At 43.1% G+C, this 25,267-nt stretch overlaps 1 protein-coding gene across 1 annotated transcript in view; it reads right to left on the reverse strand.

The window, feature by feature from the left end:
• fhdc2 (FH2 domain containing 2) overlaps positions 1–20,020 on the reverse strand; it is a 30,837-nt gene extending 10,817 nt beyond the window's left edge. The window contains exons 1-6 of the mRNA XM_066715375.1: positions 19,853–20,020; positions 13,928–14,612; positions 12,702–12,763; positions 4,324–4,426; positions 4,020–4,105; positions 3,643–3,743 (exon numbers count right to left, since the gene is read on the reverse strand). Of these exons, the coding sequence (XP_066571472.1) occupies positions 3,643–3,743; positions 4,020–4,105; positions 4,324–4,426; positions 12,702–12,763; positions 13,928–14,362 (787 nt within the window). The 5' untranslated portion in view covers positions 14,363–14,612; positions 19,853–20,020. The remainder of the gene's footprint in view (positions 1–3,642; positions 3,744–4,019; positions 4,106–4,323; positions 4,427–12,701; positions 12,764–13,927; positions 14,613–19,852) is intronic.
• Positions 20,021–25,267: the final 5,247 nt, after the last annotated feature.

Raw genomic sequence — 25,267 nt, forward strand, 5'->3', positions numbered from 1 at the left:
CTGACAGAGAAAGAGAATAGGAGAATTTCAAAGTCAAAGCAGCAAGAGCAATACAGTGATTGGAATGAGGGTTACGTGCATGATATTGATTTGCAAAGGGAGAATCGGCAGTTTCCGCTGTCATTCTCCAGGCCAAGTGAAGAATAAACCGATTATAAAAAGCACGTGTGAAGTTTACAATGCCCTTTACCCCGATCGCATCCAAAATAAATTGATACACCACACAATCAGAGCTAAACATAAAAATGCACATTGGAAATATGCCTCCAAAGAGGTGTACTGCATGAAACAATTAAGCAATTCATATCTTATCATGCTCTATGCTCTACGCATGTATAGAAATGCTGAGCAGGCCCAGTTGACCTCGACTTTCGAGCAAGATGGGAAGAGGAAAGGATCTAAGTGACTTTGAAAGAGAGGGCCCTTATTGGGGCATGAATGGCAGAAGCTTCAGTTGACATGAACATTTTCTGTGTTGATCAGTGGATCAACATACTGTATGCATATACTTATACTTATGCATTCAATTATTTTATGTTTTGTATTTGTAATTAATTTAGAACAATTTGCAGATTCTATTTTTCACTTTGGCATTATGGACATTTTCTGTGTTGATCAGTGACAAAAACTCCTGATTAAATCGATACTGATTTTATGTGGTAACACAATGAAATGTTGAATATTCCAAGGGGGTGAATACTTTTGAGAGCCACTGTTTGAATCATTTAAGAGTTGAATTAATGTAAGAAGTCCAATTAATACCAATTGAAATAAATACTACAAAAAAGTGGTCCAATGTCTCGGTATTTTGTGATAACGATAGGTTATTATCATAACCCCGGTTCCCTGAAAAAGAAAGACAGCCATTAATGAATGGGAAGACCCTTCTGACCTGGCAATCAGTGAAAACATGTACCAAAGCTGCCCAAGAGGGGCCCTGCTGGCAGGAGGAAGACCCGCCCCCGGCATCTGTGAAAAGTCTCCTACTGACTGCAGCTATCTGACATTTCTTCATCAGAAAGGTTGTCTGGTCCAGCAACCCCCAAAGGGTAATGGCTGTCTTTCTTCTTCAGGGAACTGGGGTTGTTATGATTACCTATCATTCCCTTTCAAATTACACCCAGCGTTGTAATGGGTGCAGGTGCAGAAGACCCAGGGGGAGAATATTCGAGATGGCCACCATCAGCCCCAACAGTTTTTGTAATTTTACCCTTCTGAATTATGCAAGGCATTTCTTCAAGGACTCGATTCTGTCTCTGGATACGTAGGCAAGCATGTCCTGAGAGTCCAGCTTCATTTCCAAGAACCCCACCGTCTGTGCGGGATCGAGGGAGCTTTTCTCTATGTGAACTGCGAGACCCAGTGCAGTCCACCGCCTGAAGCCTGAAGTCTGCGCACACCAGCCAGTCATCCAGGTAATTCAGGATCCTTATCCCCTTTGTCCTGAGGGGGGCCAAGGCCTCTTCCATGCATTTTGAGAATGTGCGAGGAGACAGTGAGAGGCCGAACGGCAGGACACTAAACCCATACGCCTGACCCTGGAAGGCGAAGCGCAGACATTTTCTGTGCACTGGGAGGATGGGGACGTGGAAGTAGGCGTCCCGGAGGTCTATTGACGTGAACCAATCGCCCGTCCGGACGGACTGGAGGATACGCTGCACAGTCAACATTCGGAAGTTTATTTTCTTCAGAAACATGTTGACGCCCCTCAGATAAAGAATGGGCCTAAAGCCTCTGTTCTTCTTTGGCCCAGGGAAGTACCCCTAGTAGAAGACTGCTGGAGAGTCTTCGTCGGCCACTAGTCATATCACTCGATTTTCCCGCATTACAGAGATCTCCTGTGACAGAGCTTTTGCCCTTTCTGGATATCCGACAGGAGTGGTCAGCGCTCCCCTGAATTGAGTAGAATTGGAGGGCGTATTTGTGGGTCATCGTCATTCGCAGCCAGGCTTGCCATTGGTCGAGTCTGGTTGGTCTATTAGAGGGTGGTGGGGGTGGTGATGGTGGCCGCGCCCCTTCAGGGATGTTCCTGTGGCTTCACAGAAGGCTGTTGGGGGTCTCCCTTGCCCTTAGGCCACCAGCAAGAGAGCCTATTCTTTCCTCTTGCTTGCAGCTGGCTTCTGTGGTGCTGCTCATTCTGCGGGCCACTGGTCTGTTGCAGTCTTGGTTGAGGCTTCCCTGGCCTTGGCCACTGTCTGTTGGGTTGCTGGTAGCCCCACTGGCGCCGTTGTGGCATGCCTACTAGCCTGCTGGAGATCCGCATATTTGGATGCTGTCTCCTTCGCCTTAGCCAACCATTCAATTGAGAAGTCCACCGTTTTACCAAACGTCTGACCTGGGGTGATGGGAGCACCCTAACCTCCCCAAACTAACGGGGCATTGTTCTAAACCCGTCCCCTTCCTGTCTCCTATGGCGTGGTGAAGCTCGGGGAGTGGAGTGTCTGGACAATCAAGATCTGGAGCGGGATCGTCTAGCTCTCGGGGACCTCCTTCTGGGGGAACGTGCCCTCCCTTCTGGAGAGTGCCTATGAGGAGGTGGAGAGGGGGAAGCGGACTTCACCCTCGCTGGTGAAGCCCTGGAGGATGAGGATCGTCGTCTAACCTGTCGTCGCGGAGAGGCCTGTGGAGGGGGGTCTATGTGGAGCTGAGCCTGCAGATGAGTGGTGGGCAGAGCTTCCGCTGCAGCAGCTTGTTGAGGCTCTCAACGGCGGGGAGTTCCTGGCCCTCTTGCGGCGCGTGGCCTCCATAAAGGCTGCACAGTGCTCACAGCCCCCTTCTCCCATCAATGCATGCTGGGCGCGTTCGTCTCCCAGACAGCGCACACAGAGGTCGTGCCCATCGTCTGAGGGCAGCTTGCCCTGGCACCCGGAACACCAGTGAAATGCCCCTTTCGGGGGTCTCGATAAAAGACCGTAGTCCAGACTCCGAAGAGTATAAAATTGTAAATGACACCCCAAAGAGGTTCTACAAAAATTATCCACACTCCGAAGAGCAGGTGAGCACACTTCTCCATTTTTTGCACTTACGTAAATCGAAACGGAACCAAAAGCATATTTCACTGGCAAAGTGAAAAAGAAATGGCAGGTAGCTGCAGTCAGGAGGAGACTTTTCACAGATGCCAGGGGCGGGTCTTCCTCCTACCAGCAGGGCACCTATTGGGCAGCTTTGGTACATGTTTTCACCTATTGGCAGGTCAGAAGGCTCTTCCCATTCAGTAATGGCTGTCTTTTGATTTGAAAGGGAATCCAGGTTTTCCTCTTTTGTATGTCCACTGGAAATCTGTGAAATGACAGGGCTTTATCGTTGTCATAATAATAATCACTCACATGGCTAGGAACATTACATTATTTGTCATTTAGCAGACGCTCTTTTCCAGGGCGACTTACATTTGTACCCATTTATACAGCTGGGCATTTTACTGGAGCAATCTAAGTGAAGTACCTTGCTCAAGGGTACAACAGCACTGCCCCACCCGGGATTTGAACTCCACAGTGCTGTCCAACACAACACAACAATGATACATGTTTATTTATCACACTTCCAGAAATGATACCTTCTAAGTTAGTTTTCGCTGAGACCGTGAATAAGGTCCTATACATAGCATACTGTGCTATACTACCAGGCCCCGCCTACCAGCCTCACCCTGGGCTGCTTCCCGCAGCACTCCTGCCTCCCTGCACAGAGAGGTCATCAAGGGGTCAAACTCCTCCTGCAGGATCAGAGCCTCCAGCCTCAGACGGACACTGGAGAGAGAGAGACAGAGAGATAAATAAAGTACTGGAGATAAATAAGATGAAGTCTGATAAACTAGGGGAGGCAGACAGGCAGACACAGCATGGAGGAGGAAGTAGTGAGAGACCCCCCCACATCTGCCAGATCACCCTTAAGGAGAGGTGAGATGTCCTGAACAACCCTGGGGTCTGGGGTATGTTGGTGCTGGGTGTTCTGTTTTGGATAAAAGGACAATATCTTGGGGTACAGGACAGTGTATTGGGGGTCTGCAGTACAGTTTGGGGTACCTTGGCACCTCCAGTATTAGCAGCATGAAGAGGTCGGCCTCCTCCAGCTGACTGCGCTCCCCCTGAAACGTCCGCAGCCGCTTCTCCTGCAGTCACAGAGGTACAGAGGGACAAACAGTCAAGACATGCACACACAGCTCTTTAAATAAGTCAATCAAAAGTGAGAACATAGAGACAGAAAAAAAAATGTCAAGTGAGGGACAGTGGGCGGAAAGGGAGAGACAGGGCAGGAAGGGACAGGGAGAGACCAGGGAAGACAGATGACGAGAGAAGGGGAGAGATGAGATCCTGTGTATGATCCTACCTCCTCTGTGTGTGGCAGTAGTTTGAAGAGCTCACTCAACTTTTCAGCTCCGTATACCCCCACCACACCCTGCCTGATGTCCTCCACTATCTCCGTTGCTGCCCTGCAGGACAGAAACCATCAACTCACACTCAATCTCAAACACACACTCAATTCAATTCAATAAAATTTGCTTTATTCGCATGACAACAGTGTATTAGTATTGTCAAACCTTTTTTCAAAGAGAGAAATGATAAAGAAACAATATTTCAGTAAATAAACAATATTTACTGTGTGTACTGTGTGGTTTTTCTTATAAAATTGTCTGTTGTTTGGGAATATTTTTCACAGTTTAGAAGAAAATGTATTTCTGTCTTCAGTCTCAAACACTCACACTCACTGACACACATTCTCACACTCACACACCTACACACACACTCAGGCTCAGAGACGGCAACACAGAGAGACAGAGCAAACATAGCTACCTGGAAGTCACCCAGAAACTCACTGACACACAGAGAGAGGGTGAGAGAGAGGGAGGGAGAGAGAGATAGACAGGTGGGGGCTCAGTCCTTACATCTCTCCCACCCTCTTCTCATATTCTGTACTTTCCACTATTATTTAATCCTATTCTCTAATTATTCCTCATAAAACTTTTTGCCGCCATCTCCCCATTTCTCATACAGTGACTGACTCACTGACAGGAGAGACTAAAGCCTGGGACACACCAGCACGTCGCGTCGCCTCAATTTTTAATATAATGCATGTCTATGGACCCAGACACACCAGCGCGTCGTGTCGCGTCATCAGGGGTCGCGTCAAAAATTCTCCCAGAGCAATTTTTGACGCAACGCTGGAGAGACGCTTGAGCTCTCGACCAATGGCAGTCCATTCCTGAGTGACGTCAGACTCGAAAAATGGAAGAAAAAATAATACAGTGTTCAGAGATTCCCTGTTTTATATGACCCTTCCTCTACAATTTACAGACACAGAGCAAAGAGAAAATATTTGGAGACTGATCACTTCAGAGATTAATATACCAGGTGAGTTGACTTTATTTTAATGTTAAGATGTGACCACTTATGACTTATCTGAATATTCCCGCTTTAAAACTTTAAAACGCCGGCAGGCATTATGTTTCTATCGTATCATGTTGTACACTGTGGGAGAAATGTATTAAATAGTTTATTATAATAATTTAAATATAAATAAATAGACAATTTATTTATGTGGTAAGATCTTTGCTGTCGTGCGGGAGGTCCAAGTTTGAGTCCCCGCTCCCACCGCCAAAAAATAATATTCCAGAAAATATTAATAATCACCTGTTTTTCGTAGTTGCCTATGGGTTGTGTATCCAACGTCTAATATTAGGAAAGAAAGATTATCCCAATATCACCCGCTTCCAGAATCCATCTCCTGGTCAGAACCAATCTGCCCACCAGCCAGAGTTTATACCTTATAGCCTATAAATAAACTGTATATCTTTTCCTAACTGTTATACATTAATCATAACATTAATTAATTATTATACATTAACTAAATGTTATACGTTATTTTTAAATGGGCATGGATAATCCTCCGAGGAATATTACCAGGATTGCCATTGTAAACTTTTTGTAAAGTTTAAAACTGTTTTTTTTATAATTTTTTTCAATAACAAAAAAAAAGTGCTAAACTTTATTAAATGTAGGCATTACAAAAGCAAGCACAATTATTATACTGAGGATTATCCATGCCAATTTAATGTATAACTTATTTATTATTCAATGAATATATAATACAATGCAAATTGCTTTACATTCTGATTTAATTTAAAGTACTGGTACTCAAATAAAATGTTTAACAACACTGTACAATTGGTTTGTTTGGTTAATCATTTAAGAATAGAAAGAAAGTACATGGTTGAAGAATGGATTTTGTTGTATTTTCTCTTTATGATGACAATGAACCTTAATTTAGAAGCACATTTTCATGGCGAACACACAATGCAGTGATAAACGAAATATCTAACACCTTTAAATACAGATAAAGTATTTCGGTGTACTTTAGGTTCTTACCTGAAACAATATAGCCAGTCTCTCTGGGACCAATAGGCTGCCTGTATGTCATGTACTGCATCACCAGGTCTTCTTTCACCAAATCCAGCAGTAACTCAAAGGTGTTTTGACATCCTGAAGTACTACCGAAAACTTTTGTCATCGAACTTCAGTTCTTGTATCAGTTTGCGATACTCTACTAGCTCCTCTCTTTTTCAGCGTTTCGTGAACCCACAATCTTCTTTCTTTTTTTTGATAAAGGGCTGATTAATAAAAGTGCTTCTCCTTCTTCCTCCTCCACCCCTTCCTCCTCCTCATGTGTTGACAATTCATTGTTTTCCCAAAACACAGACATTATCTATCTATCTATATCTATGTATATCTTATCTATCTAAATCGCTATATCTATATATCTCTATCTATATCTATCTATATCTATCTCTCTCATGTTCTATTACCCGAGGCGATGGTCAGTGAGCTGGATTGTTTATTCAGAATACTGATATTTTTTTCACAGGGAAAGGGGAATTGACGCTTGTGAGATGCGTTGGTGTGGCACTATCCATGACGCATCAAATTTGAAGCGGCACGACGATGTGACGTGCTGGTGTGTCGGGCTTAAGAAAAAGAAAAAACAGATCTTCAACACCCACCCTTCTATCCCTCTCTGCACCAAGTTACACCAGTGTTGCCAAAGCAGGGCTCATGAACAGGGCAATGGAGAAAATTAAACAGGGAACCTTTAAGGGATTTACAGACATCTCTGTCTTCTCCCTCAGTCTATGAAAGGTCAGGGATCAAAGCAGGTCTGACCTGTCACCTCTGACCCCTGTAAACCCTGCTGCAGCTGCTCAAACAGGAATGCAGAGATCAGAAAAAACAGCACCTGTGTCCCTCACCTATATTAACACCCAGACTTGTATAGCAATAGCATCCCCCACACCCCCTGCCTGCATGATTCTCAGATTCCAGGGAAACAGACTAATCTCTTTCTCTCTCAATTCAAATTAAATTCAAGGTGCTTTATTGACATTACAAACAAATTTGTAATGTCAAAGCAATTGAACATGCATACATATAAGGAAAATAAATAATTAATTATAAATCACAATACCTTATAAGATGTATTAAATTACAGAAAAACTAAATTAATAGAAAGAAAGAAAATAGATTTACTATTTACAGATTACTTTTTGATTTGTTTTCAAACACAGAAATACAAGGACATACATTACAAACAAGTATTTAAACTTCCTCTACAGCTGGTGTTCGTGTGTCACTCTGCCCCTCAGGCTGTGGCAGGTGGCTACATATTGGGCAGCCAGGGGGGCTGTGTGTCCATCCCTGAGGAGGACTTGACAGTTTTCATTTATTTTTATTTATTTTTTAATCAAAGATTGAGTGGGCATTTATTATTTTATTAAATAATTTGTCCCTTATCTGGGTATATTTATTGCATTGCAGGAGGAAGGGCATCTCTGTCTGAGCGCATGCTGGGAGTGAGTGGGCGGAGCTTGTGAGTGAGTGAGTGCGGGTGGCTGCAGGCCTGTTTTCTCTCTGTTCTCTTTTCATGTTTTTTACACTGTTTGTATCTGTTTCATTGCTTTTGTTTATGCTGAGTTTAAGGCGAGTCTGGGTTTTTTGCTGGGGCCGTTATGGCCGGGATCGCATTTTGAAAAACTGACTTGGCATCATGGAGTCAAGTTTACTCCTGACGTATTCTGTCTGCTAGAGCTGTGTGTGTTGGCGGTGGGAGAAGTGGTTGGGTGTAAGAATGTAAGATCGGCGTCCCAGATGAGTCTAGCCCTTGTGCTGTCTCTGGCCGAGACTGACATGGTAAATAAGATTGTAGAGCAGGGAGTGGTAGTAAATTACATGTTTACTCCGGTGTTACTGCTGGCCCGGCCGGTACGTTGAGTTACCATCTCCAATGTGCCCCCCCGTTCATGTGGAATGAGCTGCTGCACAGAGAGCTCTCCTGGTTTGGGCAGCTAATGTCGCCCATCCACAGGATTGCCCTGGGGTCTCGGAACCCACAGCTCAGGCACATTGTCACCTTCCGGAGGCAGGTGCACATGGTATTAAAGGACATGAATGAGGAGCTTAACATCACCCTCAAGTGTAAAATTGACAATCATGATTATGTGATTTTTGTTAACACTGAGGGGATAAAGTGTTTTCGCTGCGGGAGCAAGGGGCATGTTATTAAGAACTGCCCAGAGCAGAGAGAGCAAGATGCCCATTTGGCAGAGGAGGCAGACCGCAGAGACTGTGCAGGGAGATAAGGCGGAGCGGCAGCTCAGACGAGCTCGCAGGAAGCAGGGCCGAGTGCCGTGAGAGACCAGGATGTGTCCAGGGCAGCTCGCCAGGAGTGGGGCAGGGCAAGCCGATTGACCCTGCGGGAAGGAGCTAACAGGTAGAGGGTGCAGTAGCAGAGGGGAGTGAGAGTCTGGTGGCTGGTGTGGTAGAGGGAGACACGGTGCAGAGCGACAGGGCTGACCAGGGGTACAGAGGGGAAGAAGTGGGTGGCTGTGGAGGAGTCCTTCCCTGACGTGAAGCTGTTCATGAGCTCCATGCAGTTCCTGAGTAGAAAGGGCTCGGGGCAGGAGGGCTTCACGGATCAGGAGAGGTGGAGTCTGAAGAACGTACTTGCAAAACTCAGGGACAGTGCAAAGAACCACCTAGAGCCTAACAATGTGTAACAGCCTTAATGTAGCATCTGCATTTTATCGGTTTGTTTTTTGTTGTTTTATTATATTTTCAATGGTGTGTTTTAAATTCAGGAGTCTGAATTTAAACGGAGGGCGGCAGGGAGCTAAGAGGGCTGCTTTTTATGAAATGGCCAGACAGAAGCACCTGAACATCATGTTTCTTCAGGAAACGCACAGCACTGTAGACAATGAGGTAGATTAGAGAAAAGAATGGGATGGTGATATTTATTTTAGTAACAAGTCTTCTGTGAGTGGTGGTGTAGCTATTTTATTTAGTAAAAATGTTAAACCACTGTCCTGTGAAACAGTGGAAGTTTTTACAGGGAGATTACAGTCGGAGCAAACACTTAGGGTACATGCTTGACTTTTATTAATGTATATGCACCTACAGATGCAAGAGAGAGAATGGCGTTTCTAAAACTCTTAGATCAACAACTGAGAGTTGCCCTGATGATGAGTATTTGTTTTTAGGAGGGGATTTTAACTGTACAGCAGAAGACAATTTTGATCAGAAGCATATAGAGCCACATGCCTGGTCTAAAATGCTGCTGAGAGGCTTGATTGGAAAATATGACCTGTGTGACGTGTGGAGAGAGTTTCACTAATGCGCGACACATGGGCACAGGTCAGAGGTAACTCCCTCTCTCTTGCAAGGCTGGATAGGATTTATTGTTTTAAACACCATTTTAGTGTTTTTAGGTCCTGTTTTATTGTCCCAGTTGGCTTCTCTGATCATTACTTAGTTTAATGTAATGTTTTTATTCAGTCAGTTAGATCTCACTGTGCTTATTGGTGTTTTAATACAGTTTTATTAAAAGAGTCCCTTTTTATTAAGTGCTTGGAGAGTTTTTGGCAGAGTTGGAAAGCACAGAAAGGGAGTTTTAGCTCTTTGGCGTAGATTTGTCAGTTCTGCCAACAATACACTCTGAATGCCACTACGAACAGCACCCAGTCAGTGAGAGATCTGGAGATTGAAATCATGGAGCTCTAGCACACACTGGAATACACAGGAGATTGAAAGCGGATTGAGACTCTCAAGGCAAAACAGGTGTCACTAGCTGACCTGCTGGGCGTAAGGGCACAGGGGGCATTGGTGAGGTCACGGTTTCAGGGTGTGTCACAGAGGGATGCCCTCACACAGTTTTTCTTTGGCCTGGAGAGGAAAAGTGTCCAGAGCAAGTTGATCTACTGCTTGCGCTCGGAGACAGGTTATAGGAGCTGCGTTGCCCTGTGGACATCAGGAGGAGATCATGGGAGTTTTATTCCCAGCTCTTTACCAGTGGGCTGCAAGAGGGCACAGGCAAGGCAGAGGCTTTTTACACTGGGCTGCCACAGGTCTCTGAGGAAGACAGGGCCAGTTTGGAGAGAAAGCTCTCCCTGCAGGAACTGCACTCTGCATTGATGGCCTCCACGTTTAGTTTTTTTTAAAAGCTTCTGTTCTCTGCTGGGGGTTAACCTACGGACCGTGTGGCAGGAGAGCCTGGCGAGGGTGGAACTGCCCCTGAGCTGCAGGAGTGCAGTGGTAGCTTTACTGCCCAAGAAAGGCGATTTGTGTGAGATCAAGAACTGGAGGCCAGTGGCCTTGCTCTGTGCCGACCATAAGATTTTCTCCAAGGCTCTGGCGGTCTGGCTACGGGGGGTCATGGGGACAGTGATACAATCTGACCAGTGTGCCTGGCAGGTCGATAGTTTACAATCTCTCTCTGATTCAGGATGTTTTGAGCGTCTCTAGACTATTGGGTTTAGATACTGGTCTGATTTCACTGGACCAGGAGAAAGCTTTTGACTAGGTTGAGCACCATTATTTATGGCACACACAGAAGGCCTTTGGGTTCAGCCCTGGTTATACAGCTCTGATTCGGGTGCTGTACAGTGACATCCAGAGTGTCCTGAAGGTGGCTTGAGTGCTCCTTTCAGGGTGGGCTGTGGGGTCAGGCAGGGCTGCTGCTGTCTGTCAGGGATGCTCTATTCCCTGACCATCGAGCCCCTGCCTGGAGAGCACTGTACAAACCACCGTTAGACAAGTGGCAGGGGACCTGCAGTGGTGCCTGATGCACACCATCCTGGCCATTAATTCTTTCGTCTCAATTCTGAACCTGGGGGTGACGGCGCTCTGTTCTTTCTGCGAGCTGCAAGGAAATGCGTTCCACTGCTTTAGTGACTACCCTCAACTCGCTCCTCTTTTTAACATTTTAAAACAGGTTTTTACTGCTCTTAATTTGGATTTTAACATCAAGGGGTTTATTTTAGGTTTTCCTTTTAACAGACAACAACCGGTCATATGCCATTTGGCAAATGTTTTGAATGGGAAGGCTAAGATGGCCATCTACTTGTGCAGGAGAAATAAGGTTGAGGGGAGGGCAGAACAGGACATAGTGGGAGTGTTTAGGGTGTTAATCTGGTGCCGAGTGAGGACTGATTTGAGATTTTATTAAATGATGAATAACCTGGGGGGTTTTGAGATGCAGTGGTGTGTTGGGGGAACAGTGTGATATTGTTAATGGAGAGTTGTGTTTTGCCACTATAATGGAGTCCGGTTGAGAAGTGTGTGTGGGTGGGGTTTAGGGGTGGGCGATCTTCCCAAAAAATCATATCACGATCTTATAACACATAATCATGATCCACGATCTGAATCACGATCTTCCCAATTTTGAGATGTACTATCCAGAATGGAACACTCCTATGGATTTATCTATTTGTACAATTTAAAACACAACATTAATTAAAGAATCAGTTGTCAAAATGGTCATTAAATGGCCTGAGTTTAACTTTATTTTAAGTATTAAAGTTGCAATCAGCAGTCAATAGATAAACATTAAATAACACAAGATCTTAAAGTACTCAGAAATTGCAGTAATAAAATATAAACACAAAGGTGTGCACTTTTCAAATTCTGAAAAATAAACATTCTGTTACAACTTCAAGTGGCAATTACAGCCAATAGATAATATGATACAAATGATATAAGTAGAATGTGACCGCCTCCGTCACCTCTTTCCATCATTTGCTGCTTGTGTCGTATGTTTTCGACTGCTCTAATGTGTCTGTCAGCAATTACTGTTTGTTTCGGGACCTCGTAAGATACAGATAAGTGGGGTTGTACTGACCTGAGGGAAACACTCTCGGCATGTTCCTTCGGATGTTTCCTTTTCAGGTGGTTGGAAAGATTTGTCGTATTACTTCCGGAAGAGCTGACCGTTACCCGACAAAATTTACAGATAACTTTTCTCTGAGAAATGTCTGACTGTGCATAGCCAAATCACTGCCACACAACTGATGTTGAGCACCAGCTCCTCATACGCCATGCTGCTAGTTCATGTTGATTTTTTTTTCTAATATGTCACCTGATTGAAACACGTGGTATAATTTGGCCAATCAGCACAGCCATCTAGTAGGCAGTCGTTGTTATAGTTTTAACATTATTATGAGGACATAAAAGATCGCGATCTCTACGATTCGCTTGAAAAGTAGATCGTGGACGTCTTCAAGATCAATCACGATATAAAATCGTCAGATCGCCCACCCCTAGTGGGGTTTAAGGTTCTTGTTTTCCGTTTTGTCATGTTAGCTAGTACTAATTGTTTTTGGTTTAATAAAGGCTTCGTTAAAAATCAAATCTCTCCCCTCCTTCCCCTCAACCCAGAGCTCTTACCTCTTAAACTGTCGCAGGAAGATTCCCACATTCATACTACGCTTTGCATCCAGAAGTGAGACCTACAGACAGAGAGAAACTTGTATTTATTTTATTTTATAACTTATTATATTTTTTTACCAGAATCCCTTACTGATCAGCAGGGGGTAGGCATCCTAGGCAATTGCCAAATGGGAAACCTCCCCCACGCTCTCATGGGAGAATACCCCCCCCCCCCAATTCTCTCACCTGTCTGACTCTCACTGCAGAGACGCTTGTCACAGCTCATAGGCTGAAACACAGGGCCTCACTGGCCCCCACCCCTCCTCTAAACCAGACATATCCTGCATCAGCCAATAGTAACAAAAGTCCAGATTTATTCTACACTGCACACGGCATCCACTCTCATTGCATCAGTGTTCCCATGGCGGCTCACTTCCCCCGCCTTGCAGGAAATTGGCCAGTTTACCCACTGTTTTGCTCCTGGTGAACTTTACCCAACAGATAAGGAACAGGTGTGTGACCCGGCCGGGGTCCGAGCCACCATGGTAGAACGGAAAACAACAGCCATGTGCAAAACCCCCCCTCCTGTGATCCCCAGCCTTTTTAGTGAGGGGGGGGGTACAGATGGGGAGAGAGAAAGAGAGAGGAGGAGAAAGAGAGACTCCTGTTGACTGAAGTGAGTCAGGGGAGGAGGGGTGTGCAAGAACTTCAAACTGGTGGCAGAAGTGTGGGTGGTGATGGAGTGAGTCTCTCTCAAATTAAATTCCAATTATAGACATGAATAAAATTACATCAGTGTTGCTAAAGTATTAATAGTCAGGTCCAGTGCTCATCAAAAGGCCAATCTGGAACAATACATACAGCAAATATACAATTATACATCCTCTCCCTCTCTCCATCCTCTGTGGCAGTGCAGGGGTTAATTGCATCCCAGCAACTCACACTCCCACCCCCTGTCCCAATGTCTGTGTGACTGCTGCCATTTACTCACGGGTCAGGCCTAGACTTGCCTCCATCGTCTCTCTCTCTCTCTCTCTCTCTCTAACTACATTGTAAAAATCTCACACATACTCCAGTTCTCTGCTCCCAGAGGAATGCACAGAAAAGCTGACTATAGCACTCTGTCTGACTTGTAAACAATTACTTCACAATGACACATGCACACTTAATTACACATGCACACAAACATAAGCAGCCCACAGACATACTCATACACCCCACCATTCACTGAGAGGGGCCATTACCTTGTCCAGCCCGTTTTCGAGGAGGGTGGTGCTTTGCAAGCTGCGGTGGAGGCTGGCCCTGCGTTCCAGGGGGGGGTGGTCAGTGCGGGCAAACAGCTCGTCCAACGAGCGCAAGTCCAGGGCACAGTCCTCGCGGCCGCTCCACACGCTGCGACGGCCCTCCACTCGCTCCCGCGGGATCAGCTCCCAGTTCAGGCTGCGCAGTTTGGAGCGCTGCCTCACCTCCAGCCGGGACAGAGGGGTCCCAGGTGGTGGGGGTGGTGGGGGTGGTGGGGGCGGGGCAGTGAGAGGGGGCGGTGGTGGCGGGGGCGGGGGCGAGGGGTGTGGAGGGGTGTTCATGGTGATCATGGTGCCGGGGGTATTGGTGCACAGGCTGGCAGGAGGAGGTCCATATGGGCGGCCGTCCTTGGCGCCCAAAGTGACGTTGATCAGCATGCCGAAGGGCCGAGGTGCCCAAAAGCACTCATCCTCCTGATCACAGTGCCACCACTGCCGCAGTTCCTCTCGCAGTTTCTCTCTCCCTCACAGTGTCTTTCACTTTCTTTCACTTTTCTTTTGATCTTTGAATCTCTGTCGTTATCTGTGCGTCTGTATCTCTCTGGTATCCGTCTCTCAATCTCTCTGCTCCTGTCTCTCAACGTCAGTCCTCTACCTGGCTCTTGTTGTGAGATCCCAGTGCTTGTCTCTGTAAAGGACAGAAAAACGGAATCAGTTTCTAGTAACTGCACAGAAGCTGGACAGTATCTCTCTCTCTCTCTCTCTCTCTCTCTCTCTCTCTCTCTCTCTCTCTCTCTCTCTCTCTCTCTCTCTCAGCTACTGTTGTCCGAGTGATAAGAGTCTGTGTTGTGACAGCAGCTGCCAGTCTGCATCCTGCTGCTCCTCCCTTCATTCATGCTGCAGTACTCACAGTGTGGGACCTGTCAGAACAGGCTGTGGCTCCACTGTGTTCCCAGAGACTGGGGGACGGGATGGGGCACACAGACACCGTAAGCTGCACCACTGCCCCCCCCATCCCCATCCTGTCCTGTCCTGTCCCCCACCCAGCCCCCCTCTCTGAGTGTCAGGCCTGCAGGTTCCTGTGTTGGCTTGTTTTTTTCTTGTATATAACAAACTTTTCATTCACTCACAAATCCACACTTGCCAACCCCCACCTGCTGTAGTCAGCTCTAGTCGAGTTCTCCAGCCTGCCTTAAAAATGACACAGGAGTTTGATTTAGAAGTTTAGTTTAGTTTAGTTGCTGTGTTGCATCAATAATTTGCACTCAGTAAAGTTTAAAACCAAAATCTTTCTGTATGTTTTCATTCTCCTTTTGAGGAGGTTGTATGACGTCAAGTAAACATGGTGGCACACACGGTTGTGTACACCGTAAATGTAAACAATCGTCTTCAGACAATTTTAAGCTATTAAAATTATCGTTGAGTCAAATTTCCTTCATGGTATGATAACAAAACCCGTTATGCTTGCAGAGACAGGTCTGTAAGCACACGGGTTAATCACAAAACGCAACATTGCTTAGCAAGCACAGCTGTTTAACATATCGGTATGGGATTCTACAATATTCTCTCTGGATATTAATTAACATTTGCAGTATCGTTTAGCCTGTTTGTGCTGTAGGTGATATAATTGGCTGCGACCTTGCCCAATCCAAAAACAGATTCAAATCCCTGTCTGTGTAGACTGCAATGTACATAGAAGTGAATAACAATTATATCACCTACAGCACAAAATTATATTTTGTTGCACTTTAAGAACTGTGAATTGTGATGGATGTGGGTATACTTTATTTGCCTTTTTAACATCTGTATGGTAATAGAGCTGTTTTTCACTTTTTACAGACAACAAAAGGACAAGAAATGTGACTTGTTCTTCAGTACCTAAGTTTAAAAAAGTCAAACTCTTAACAGAAAATCTGTTGCTTAATACTACTGTTTAACATTCACAACTGGTGTTTCATATGTTACAGAAAAAAGTACGATTTCTATTCTTCACTACCTCAGCGGTAATAAACCGGTCAAACTGTTATTAACAGAAATGTGTAAAAACTTGACACTGTTAAAAAGAAGGTGTTATTAAAACATTAAGTGTTTTCTTCTAAGGGATTTCTCATTAATTTAAGTTTGTGCATGTGTGTGTGTGTGTTAAAGAAAAACAGTAATCTGACAAGGTGTGAATTTTTTTTTTTTTAACAAAGCTATTTCAATGCCTAATGACTACTGATGATATCCTATAATGTGTGTGCATATGTTTTCCTATTACGAAAACAAAACAAAGTCTGTGAAAAACCCTGAACGGGTTCATTCGAGGTCATTGCGTGAACACTCTCAACTTGTTGCTCCGACCAAGTAAGTAGTTTCTACTGTAATTCCCACATGATGTGAACGCTGGGTTATTGTGAATTTTAATTGTTAAAATAGGCGTGTCTAATAGACTGAAGTGGGTTTGGCACAGTGCATGATTGACAGTCTGTTCGTCTGGAAGTTCATTGGTTTGTAAGTTTGTCCGTTATATTAATTAATAGCCACATTAATTACACATTTGATCAATGTAATTACGGATTAACTGACACACGAATCGGACAAAGTAATAAACTACTTGACAGATTTCTGGGCAAACTGCCGGCTGAATGGCCAAATTGACGAATTTCCGAATGAATTTCCCAAATTAACTACCAAATTGACGGACGAACACTTGGCACAAACGGCACTCCATACCCCACTTTTGCCCGGGTGACAGCCCGTACTTATGGAGAATTAATCAATTCGTAAATTAATTCATGAATCAATTAGTCAATTCGTAAATTAATTAATCAATTCATAAATCAATTCATTAATTTATTGCGCTGTTTGCCAAATGATCTTTCAATTTCATTTGACAAACGAGCTTCTTTTTAATGCTTGTCAATCACTCGAGGGGGCGTATTTTGTCCTTCTGGAGGCACCAATCGCACGCAGGGGGCGGGTCCGATCGATGACGCGGTGGTTGTGGGCGTGGCTGCGGGGCTGCTGGACGACTGGTGTTGACCGTATTTAACAGAGTCCGTTTTGACCCGTGATAAGTGCTTTAAAGTTAATGTCCAAAAAGCATATGTAATATAGTGCTGTAACCCCATACACACATTGTTTTATCAATTTATACATTTATTTTAAATGAATTCCAATAATTCAGTCATATAGACTACACCTAATTAGGACAGTTGTCTGTGTTAGGAGGGTCTTTACTGGTGTAGTGGTTAAGAAACACAGCTGAACCTGAGGTTGTGGGTTCGATTCCACATAGAGGAGGGATTATTTCTTATGTAATGATTTTATTTTTAAATATAATTATGATATTTAAAAAAAACAAAATACCTACATATTAAGTAATTTAATAAGGCTTGAACACAGCATAATAATAATGATGATAATAATGTATTGTTTTTGATTTCGAACATTTAATTTGATCCACTCTAACTCGTGATATGAAGCAAGTTACATTACATTTCCTACCAGTGGCGCAGGCAGGACATGGCGGGGGGGACATGACGGGGGTCTCCCCCATAACATTGTGAAAATTAAATGCATGAAATTAGGAAGATTCAAATATATCTTTGCTTCACAACCACATATCACTATGGGACAAATCTGGCGAATCAACCAACATTATGCAGCGAACTAGACGCGGTTTCTGGTGCTGGTCAATATACTCCGGTGGCGCTGTGACTGGAGCTGCGCATGCGCGTCTGCACTGGAGATCAGCTGTTTGCGCCGCTGATGTAGGAGTTTCTAAGTGAATGCAAGTCTCCTGCTGTGACACCCGAATTGATCAATAACATCAACAGACATGAGTTTGAGGTCCATATTTATGCACATGTGAACTAACATGGCATCGTGTCACCCCCCTAAATGCGCCACTGTGCGCTATTATTCATGTTGCCTGAAGCGTTGTTCTTATTGAAACGCAATTCTAAGTAAGAGAAGCTGTGTAAAAGCCTTATTAATGGCCTTATAATTGTTCGTTCTATTTAACTCCTGGAAGAAAAAATATACAGCTCTGGAAAAAATTAAGAGACCGCTTAAAATTGATTTCTGAACTAGGAGTGATCTCTTAATTTTTTCTAGAGCTGTATACGTATATACATCCAACACCTACATAGTAAAAAACTTCTCCTCTATGTGGAATCGAACCCACAACCTCAGGTTCAGCTGTGTTTCTTAACCACTACACCAGTAAAGACCCTCCTAACACAGACAACTTTCCTAATTAGGTGTAGTCTATATGACTGAATTATTGGAATTCATTTAAAATAAATGTATAAATTGATAAAACAATGTGTGTATGGGGTTACAGCACTATATTACATATGCTTTTTGGACATTAACTTTAAAGCACTTATCACGGGTCAAAACGGACTCTGTTAAATACGGTCAACACCAGTCGTCCAGCAGCCCCGCAGCCACGCCCACAACCACCGCGTCATCGATCGGACCCGCCCCCTGCGTGCGATTGGTGCCTCCAGAAGGACAAAACAATTGAAAGATCATTTGGCAAACAGCGCAATAAATTAATGAATTGATTTATGAATTGACGAATTAATTTACAAATTGACGAATTCATTTATGAATTAATTGACGAATTCATTTATGAATTGAAGATTTAATTTTGACCCTTATAATGCTCCATACTTGTGCGACACTGAGTGTGAGTGAACAGTGAGCCTACATGCCCGATCACAGCTCTCAGTGCCAACAGTGGCTGTTCTCCGTCCCCATCCCGTCATCCTGTCTTTTCTGTTTGCTAATACATTGCACTCCAGCGATCTGGGACTGGGGGGGTTGTGCGTGGGTGTGTTATAGTTAGCAGGGATCAGTGCCGAGGTCACGGGGTACGAGGACTTAAATAGGGGCGACGGTTGCGGTTAGTTCAGGTGGGCAATGCTGCTAGAGTTCAGAGAGACGTGTGTGCGTGTATTAGGAGGGTTGCTCCAGTCAGCCGAGATCCGTTCTGTGTTAATAAAATTGCAATTGCATGAGTAAGCACTTTGTTTGGGAATAAGAAAAAAACGCAGCCTGCTATACATTCGGGATGATAAGGTTTGCTACAGTTGCATGAAAGAAAACTGTTTTGCTCTTGTTGGTACAGGCACAGCACGGAGGCTCGCACCTATTCCTGTCGACACACAGGAGCACACGGGCAGTGACAGCGGGCAGGCTACCCACCGCGCCGGCAGCAGGTCAAACACACCGGCTGCTGCAAAGCGACGCATTTCATTTAACGAATCTTTTCAAATGTGGACTGTTGTAATATGTTTTTGTAATAGTAATATTTACGGAACATATTTACTTATTGTTTTAATATTTAGTACAGTTTCTGTCCCTGGTCTAATTACCACTGCGCTCCAGGGGTTCAGTCCGTACGGCGCTCTCCCCTCCTCAGCCGCCAGAGGGCACCGTGGCTAGTTTCCCCAATGCACACAACGGTGCAGATATCCTACAAATGAAGTATTCAAAACAAAAGTCGCCAATTGATCAGTTAGTTTTGCCATGGTTCAAACACTATTTTATCTTTTGGGTTTAATAGCCGGGTGTCGTTTTAACAAGGAGCTGGATGGATAGTTGTGTTTGTGTGGGGGTGGGTGCGAGAAGGGGAGGTCACTCACGGAATTGTAAATTCCCGAAACTGAATTTGAGGTTTGTGCTTTGACGTGCTTTGGTTTAAGCGAATTGTGTTACCTTTCATAAACTATCCTCTTCTCTCCTTTAATGACTAATTACTGGCACTGGGCTCTGTCGGAATCTACCTGCTCCTCCTCCCAGAACTCCCAGTCTAAACACTGCGAACCCAATTCAATCGGTACTGGAGGTTCTTCTCGCAATTACCACACATTGAAGAGGTTTCAGAAAAAAAAAATCGTCAACCCTGAATAATAAAATAACCCCCATACTTACAGCGAATTTGAATAGGTTTGGGTGCGCGTTGCCAACAGGTGTGTTATATTCCGGTGTCGAGAGATACTGTAATCCTTCAGTGGTTTTGCATCCGCAGGTCCCGCAGTCAGACACTGCGCCCTCCGCACTGCGCCCCCTCTCTCTGAGCGCACTGCGCCCGGCGCTGCCGCAAAACTTTCCCACTAACTTTCCCCAGGCAGCGCGCCTGCGCCTAACCTTCAGGGTTTTAAAGGAGCAGCGGCGCTCTTTCTCCCTGTCACCCTCTCCCATCCCACTCTCCCTTTATCTTTCACTCTGTCTCTCCATGCCATTTCGCCCCCTCTTTCTCCTTCAGTTCATTTTTTTCCACTAAAATGCTTTATTGCCATGACATATTAGCAGTGTTGTCAAAGCTGTGCAGATTAAGGCCAGCAGCTACAGACAGTGGCTTGTCCAGAACATTTTGAATGGGGTGGTCAAGAGAGGGCACAGACCCAATTTAGGGGGGCCATTCTTAATCGATGCAAGGTGGATTTGTTCAATATAATTATGATGGTTAAACACATTTAATGATTAAGCTTAGGTCTGGTACATATCCCTATTCAAATAAATCATAATTCAATTCCAAAAGTATTCTTAGCATTTGCATTTAAGGTTAAGATTTTATATAAGGGTAGCCTAGCATGTATTTCAGCAGCAGCAAATCAAGGTGCTAAGTTAGCTAGCTTGTGGGTAATTGGAAATTCTTGTAAGATTCCTATTGGAAATTCTTATATGATATTGATGCGAAAAAATACTATTGAAATTGTGGAACCAATCCTATGGGACCAGTTGTAGAATGCAATTAACTAAGCATTAACACCTTACGAACTACATAATTGTATATAATATGTAACATAATATAACTATTTAACATTTAACAACTGTTTCTGTATTGTCATACTTTGCGCAGACTCTAATTGAGAAAAACAAGCTGCAGCACAAAACAGACCAGACTCTAATTAAATACACTAAAATGTATTACAAACAAACATGAATTTTGGTTCAAATACATACACACACATACATACATATATACAGTAGATGCCTGTACAACATTGTAATATTTTATTGTCCTCTTCGCCATTTTGCATTCATCAGAACACTTTTGGCTTGGTTGATTATGCTTGGGTCTGCATTGAATTTACTTCTGATGTAACCTGTGAGATGTAGAAATAATGAAGAACAAACATTAACACATTTGTTTGTTATCAAGAAACAATTGTTAGGCTGTTTGTGGTAAAACTGCTTTGCTTTGTGCCTGGTTGCTGTTACCTGTCAGTGTATTTACAACCATTAGAAACCAGTTTACTCACTTATGATGTCACACACTTTCTCAGGCTCTAATTGGGGTTGGCCTCTCTTCCCTCAAAAGCATTTTATTTCCTAGTGTAGCCATGTGATGTCAATTGTCTTTCTGCCAAAAACTGCTAGGAGGAGATATTTTGTAGCCTCCTTGGGCTCTGTCCAATTGACATGAGCATATTGCTCAGCTGTGACTGGTCCAATTGTCACCTAAACAGTAATGGAAAAATTAATTATGGTCAGGTTTGACCATGAACCTTTGTTTGACACTCCTACCTACACTGTATCCTCAACTTCACCCAGTATTATAAACTGTCTATCATCACAACACACAGTGAGATGCAGTGAATATTCAAAATACAAAGCAAGTATTTGGACATTATTAACTCAAACAATTAGTATTAGATATCAGTAAAGACTGTCACCTTTCATTTCATTAATGCACATTAAAAGCTGCGCTCTACAGTAGCATTGCACACAAACAAAATAAGTTAGTTTGAAATAAACAACTAATTGTTCTCTCTATTATTATTTTCTTATTACTCCATCAGAAAGATTTGGACACTATTTTCTCCTTTATGGGCGATGGTTTCTACAATTCTTCTTTATGGAGGAGAATTGGTTTAAATGTGACTGCACACACATTCAACTTTTGGATTGAATGACAGAGTAAGTTGATAGCTTGTTACCTGGCTGGGTGATGAGTTGGTGTGTGCTTCCTTTGCAGCCCCTGGCATTGGTGATCTTTCCACAAGCTCTGCTGTTGTTGGTGCTGGATCTGTGGCATTATGAAGGAGTATGATGGAACAACAATGGAAAATTGTTTTGAATAACTACCATGTCAATTTAAATTATATGTATTAATTTAATTACAGATTAAAATTTCAAATTCATAGTTAAATAATTATGAGACTTGGTATACTAAACTTAACACGACTGGCTAATAGACTGTTTTATAATATGGATCACTACCTCTTCTTCCTACTGACAACTTTCTCTCAGTATTGTCTATTTTCTTTTTAATTTCCAACAGGAATTCCTGCATTTCCACCAATTGTTTAGACACAGCATCATCTGTGTACACCTGGGATGAATTCTGTAATACAAAAACAAATAAATGTGTAGATGCTTGTCATTAAAGCAATAATGAAAACCAGGGCTTATGATGATTGGCAGCACATATGTGTTGCAGTTAGAAACACACTAACAAATGTATAATTCATGTTTAAAAAACAACCTTTCTACTTGGACTTCTACTCAAATGGACTTCGATGCATCTTTTGCAATTTTTTTTTTTTTGGGGGGGTTCAATTTTGGCATAAATTCCTCCTGTGAGACAAATTATATAAGTGTAAAAAGCCACAATGTTACATTCTGTGACCTCAAAGATGTGTCAACTTTACGGTATCTGAACTGTTAAGCAGGCCTTTTAAAACAAACAGTTGTCAGTTGTCCCAATAGAAGTTGATTACAGATGTTGTACCAAGTTGTATTAATGGTAAATGTGCAGGAAAATAATAAAGAAGGGGGTGCTTTCTGTATGCCAGAATTTACTGTTGAGTCTTCTACATTTTCTATGTGATAAAATCAACAAAATAATTAAATTGGATGGTGCCCACATGTAAACCCTAATGGCATATCTGCTTTCAACCGATTCTTAGCCATCTAAGCCAGTGGTCATCTTGGCCCATGACATACTAGCAACAGGTCCAGTGCATTTGAAATAATCAAAATTGGCTATAGGCCCAAGAAAGTATCTACAACAATTACCAATAAATGTACAATTAAACGTACCTTATTCTCCTCATTTTCAGATTCTGTTACAGTTGCTTTTGGGAGCGTTACCCTATATCCACTGCAAGCACGTGCACAGGTAAGGCTCAACCTGTGCAGAGCACATGCCGTTTTTCCGTAAGACTTCCAAAATGCCCTTTTTCCCGAGCACCTGCCCCCTGGACTGCGCTTTGGCAGTTTCTACAACCCCAACCCCCCCCCACAGACAGGGTGCCCTTTTTTTTGGCTTGAGCTGCTGCCCCCCACTGATCCACGGCCACACACATCGTTTGTATTTACTCTCTCGCTGTATTTTCTCTCCATGTCCTACATTATTTTTTTAAGGGGATTTATCTGTTCCCTTAAGAATACAAATACAACCAGCATAAATTCTGCATTTCTTAAGAAAATATGGCATTACTAGAGGGTTTGACAACAATAATAAATGACAAAATATCAACAAACGAGGGCTGTTAAATTTTAAAAAGATTTATGTTTTGAGAAAACAAGCTGGGCAGTCTCATAAATCTTAGAAGTGGCATTAACCGTTATTTTCAGCAACATGTTTTGCTGTCAGGCAAATAAACACCTACATCTACAAGCTACACATACAGCTTGTAGTGGCTTAAATTATGTACAAAAAGCTGATTTCAAAAGTATCCGAAGAAACTATATAAAACCTTGATTAATAAAATGGCTACAAAGTTACTCTATAACAGGGGTTCCCAAAGTGCGGCACAGGGGCCAAATGCGGCCTTCGAGCATGTTTGGTCCGGCCCCCCAAAGCCAACCTTCATCCACCCCTTTTCTGAACCTTTACTGTATTTTTACACTTTCTGAACATTTTCTGTAATGTAATTTGGGGGGAAATAATAAAACAATTAAAATTCATAAATGTTCCATAACAGAAATGTATAGGAAATAAAAAGGTATGATTTGGGACATATTTAGTTTTCATCTGTAGTTAATTTTCTACTGTGTCCCCCCATCCCATGTAACCTCTGGAAATTGGCCCTCTATCACCAGACATTGGGAACCCCTGCTCTATAGTATATGATTTGAGATCCATTTTTTATTGTGTAGAAGAGAAAATTAAAATATAACTTTGTTGTACTTACTGATGGCACTGGCCCTGTATATGACACACAAACATCAGCATTACAGACCACAAATCACCAAGGTGGTCTAAAGACAGCCCCAATGTCACTGATGTACGAATGCACTCATAGACAGATTTTGAAAATTGACCCGTAAAAAGCTTTAAGTTGTATGTTTCCAAACTTCACCCAGAACACCCAAGGCTTTTTAACTTCACGGAAAATAATATCATGACATCTGGTATGGGAAGAGTCATCTCGGTGAGCGTTTATTGCCAATTTGAAGAGAAAAATCTCAGAAGAAGCTGCTCTCTCCACAACGTGCACAATCAAGTTTGTGCCACTTGTTGTCAAGTGTGAAGTGATGCTGGAGTTGAAGACAGGTTTGTTATTTCAGTGTCTGCACACAGGAGGAGTTAAATACATTTCTTCACGCAAGTCTTCATGTAAAAGCCCCCTCCCCCGCTGTGACAGCCATACTAATACCATCCTGCAACACATCTGAGCAACTGTTTCAACTTGTTATACCGCCTAAGTCAGTACAGTTGAGTGCTAGTGGTGCAAGTTTTACAGGATGTACTTTTTCATAGTTTCTTTACTTTAGACTTGCATTAAAACACAAAAAAGATAGGCTACTGTGTATGTAGTGACAGTGGATCCTGGACCAAACAATTTTTAGAGGGGGAGAAGGGGTGTTGATTGTTAAAAAAATGTATTCCACTGTAAATATATTTTTGTGTCGAATTCTTATGTCTGTGATTTATAATACAAACTGCGCGAAATGTCATATCTTTAGAAACACCATTCACACAACATATTAATAATAATAATTATTAACAGGATGTGTGAAGGGTGTCTCTGACTTAAGAAATGTGATTTTGCGCAGTTTTTGCGGCCATAACTCTGACCCAAACAGCCGCCACACGACCTCGATGTTCGCAATATAAATTATGAGCTCTCACAAATATTTTTCCTTTAGAGGAATGTGCTTAATTCTAATTATATACCTTCATCAATTTCTACAGTATATAGCAGTTAAACATTCAAGCAGCAAAGACCCTTTCAATAGCCTACACAAAAAATATTGTAGCGACCTCGCCTTTTTAAAGGTTGCTAATGAAATAAAGCGCTCGAGACAGAGTTTTTCCAAAACAAAAACTGTGATTTATTAATCTGGCACAAAGGTACTTCTCTTTCCCCCTTTCCCCTCAGATTCTCTCTA

The sequence above is a fragment of the Amia ocellicauda genome, chromosome 10 (assembly GCF_036373705.1).
Source record: "Amia ocellicauda isolate fAmiCal2 chromosome 10, fAmiCal2.hap1, whole genome shotgun sequence".
NCBI lineage: Eukaryota > Metazoa > Chordata > Actinopteri > Amiiformes > Amiidae > Amia > Amia ocellicauda.